We start from the raw sequence: 3,074 nt of genomic DNA, 5'->3' as shown, positions 1-3,074 counted from the left end.
TAGGATGTTTTCCACAGGGGTTCAGGGTTCTGAGAGGGGAGAGTGGAAACTATAATTCCTCTTAAAAAAAAAAAAAAAAGCAAGGCCCAGAAATAGTCAAAGGGTCCCTTCTCTCATATCTTATACCCTTTGTTAATGTAGTCATTGACCATCCCAGATTCAAAGCAAAGAGAACTAGACCCCACACTTGAGGGATTTCTATGAATTTGTGTTCATCTTTATTTAATCCACCATGCTATTCTCGTGGTAAAAAGCAGTAGACATTTTGCAGAAAGTGATATGAAAGAAAGAGAATTCTGTTCTATTCAAGAATTATATAGAGACAATAAGCTAGTACAAATTGCTAGCGTTAAAATATATAATTGAGGAAATTATCAGAGACACTGCAAACATCAAAAATATACAAGTATATCAGGAACAACTTCATACCAAAACATTTGAATATTTAGACAAAAATGGAAAATTTCTAGAAACATGTAACTTATAAAACTGATTTAGGCAGAAATAGAATCATCTAGATAGTCAACTACTATTGAAGAAATTTAATCCAAATAAAAAATCTTGCCACATTTGAAAACTCCAAGCCCAAATGATACCACTAATGAAGAATTGCAAACATTCAAGGAGTAAATGTTCCAGTCATATACAAGTCTTCCAAAGAATATATGCATAGAAGTTATATTCCCTAAATCATTTTATGAGCTAGCATAATCTCATATATGATATGTTTATTAGGACTATCAGCCTATAATTGCCTTTTCTTGTGCTGTCCTTCTCAGCATGTCAGCGACTCTAGTTTGTCATTATGTAAATGTGTAAAAAATGTAAAATATAGCTCACATTACACATTCAGTATTAACTTGCATTATCAAAAATTAATTAAACATTAACATGGGTTAATGGATGATGATCAGTCCCTCTCAAGAAAAGAGACATAAATGATTGGATTCCACAGTCTTCTTTTTCTTTTAGATTTTCTGGATATAGCAAGGGGAAAAAAAGCTTTTAATGTTCGTTTTCTGTTTTCCTCTCTTTCTCCCTATCACTACTAAAGACAAATTTGTCATTCATTGCCCCTTTTAGATTCCCTTCCTTCCTTCTTTCTGATGAAACCCCCTTCTTCTCTGGACCTGTTCTTTTGTAAAGCAAAAATACAAGAATGAGAGTGGGAGAGGGAAGGTGAGTCCTTAGCTACAAAGGCTACATTTATTTCTTTAACAAAGAAGTAAGATCCCTCAGAGAAATTACAAGACGTGTAAGGTGTATTTCTTTTTTTTTTTAAAGAACAAAATTGGATTTGGGACTCTGAGTACTTCTGTCTCTGCTGCCTGACCTGTTCCCGCCGGGACTCCTGGACCTGAAGGAACTGTGGCTGCGGCTGCCGCGGATCCGGCTGCGGTCCCTTTTTCTTCCTCTACTGCGTGAACTGTGCCTCTCGCGACTCTTTGACGTGTGTTTGTGAGACTTCTTCCCCCGGTGACTGCTTTTCCTTTTCCTCTCAGCTTCCCCGCTTCTCTCGTAGGAATGCGATGGACCAGGGCTTCTCCGCCTCCCGGGCCTCCAGTAGTATTCGTCCTGGTGGCCCGTCCTCTCTCTCCTGTCCGAGCCATTGCCAAAGGAGGAGCCAGTCCGATCTGGAGACAGGAAGATGTCTCTATTAGCTTCCCAAAACTCATTGTTGGGATTTCGGAACACATGAAGAAAGTTGCAGTGTTTTCCTCTTGGACATTGTTGTATTTCAAATAAGCCACAAATTGCCATTTTCCATCGGGTCACGGGGCAGAATTCGCACCGAAGCTGCCGTCCTGCGTACCATCGTCCGTTAAACAGAGAAAGGGCCGCTTGGCATTCTTCTTCCGATTGATACTGAACGTACACGTTGCCCCTCAGGTGAGGTTCGAAGTTGCAGCTGACCTTGAACTGGATCACTTTCCCCACGCTCCTGAACTCGGGCAGCACGTCATCATAGAAGTCCAGGAATTGCTGGTAGGTTTCCTCTTCACTGTACTCGAGGCTCGCATCGGGGTCATAGTCATCCCGTCTGCACTGCTCCATTCCAAATGTCGTAAACATGCTTTTAATCAGAAGCGTGGGACTCGACGACGGGAAATTGTGTTTACGCAAACACCTGTTTCCAAATCTGCACGCTCCTGTTTTACCGTAGAACGGACAGTTAGCTCGATCTTTTTCCATTACCCTTAAGGCCGTGGGTGGTTCTGGGTTCTGCCATGTGGCACCATTTCCCAACTCTCTTTCAGCCTGCTCCAGGGTCTTCCGCGCAGCTTCCTCCATTTCTCTCTTCTCCTGGAGCTTCTGCTGCTCCTCCTCTCCTCTGTCCTTTCTCTGCTGCTCTTCCCACTCTTCCTTCAACTTTCTCTCCTGTTCTTTCTGCCGTTTTCTAGCTGCCTCTTCCTTTTCCTTCTTGATTCGGAATTCTTCTTGTGCCTTCTGCTCCCGAAGCAGCCACGCCTCGTGTAATTTTTGCCTCTCGGTCTCCGACAGCATCTCTTCTTCTGGGTGTTGTTCTTCAATAAAAGGAGCCTCCTCCTCCTTCTGGGAGAGTCCCGAGTCTCTCCGTCGAGCGAGTTCCTGCCGCCGTTTCTTTCGTTTCTCCTTCTTCAGGGCGGCCCTGTACTTTTTGTGGCTTGGTTTCTCCGGAAACGGTAACTTCTCGGGCGCCGCCATCTTGCCAGAGCCAGTAACGTGTATTTTAGAGAGCATGGCTTGGGAACACAACTTTGAGCCCCTTTTTTGTTCTGCAGGTGCAAGTAAAGATTGAAATTACCTTTGAGTGACCATCGTAGTAGTAACTAACGTGACCGTGTTAGTCTTGGCATGCGTATGACACCCTTCAGAGAATGAGCGATAGAGAGTACTATCAAAGGCATGTTCCATTTTCCGAAAAAATACGAAAGGAAACAAATTACTCATTCAACCCAGATATCAGCTGGGGATTTCCCGTGCTTTTTACCTGAGCAAGCTTGTCTTGATCTGTTACAAAATATAAAACTCTTACAAAAATTCCAGCAAATTAGTGACGGGCTCGGGTTCTCAGACTCTTCGGCCACCGTGTT

The 3,074-nt window shown here is 43.1% G+C and overlaps 1 protein-coding gene across 1 annotated transcript; it reads right to left on the bottom strand.

Moving 5' to 3' along the window:
- Nucleotides 1-1,278: 1,278 nt before the first annotated feature.
- LOC115499090 (U2 small nuclear ribonucleoprotein auxiliary factor 35 kDa subunit-related protein 2-like) lies at nt 1,279-2,685 on the bottom strand. Its single transcript, XM_032595515.1, has one exon. The coding sequence runs from the start codon at nt 2,683-2,685 to the stop codon at nt 1,279-1,281; it is 1,407 nt and encodes a 468-aa protein (XP_032451406.1).
- Between the last annotated feature and the right edge of the window lie 389 nt (nt 2,686-3,074).

This window comes from Lynx canadensis, chromosome D4 (genome assembly GCF_007474595.2).
Source record: "Lynx canadensis isolate LIC74 chromosome D4, mLynCan4.pri.v2, whole genome shotgun sequence".
NCBI lineage: Eukaryota > Metazoa > Chordata > Mammalia > Carnivora > Felidae > Lynx > Lynx canadensis.
Note: the sequence above shows the minus strand (reverse complement) of the source record. Positions and strands in the feature narration are given on the sequence as shown.

Excerpts from the sequence above, each read along its gene's own strand:
- LOC115499090 (XM_032595515.1), bottom strand. The coding sequence starts at position 2,685 with ATGGCGGCGCCCGAGAAGTTACCGTTTCCGGAGAAACCAAGCCACAAA.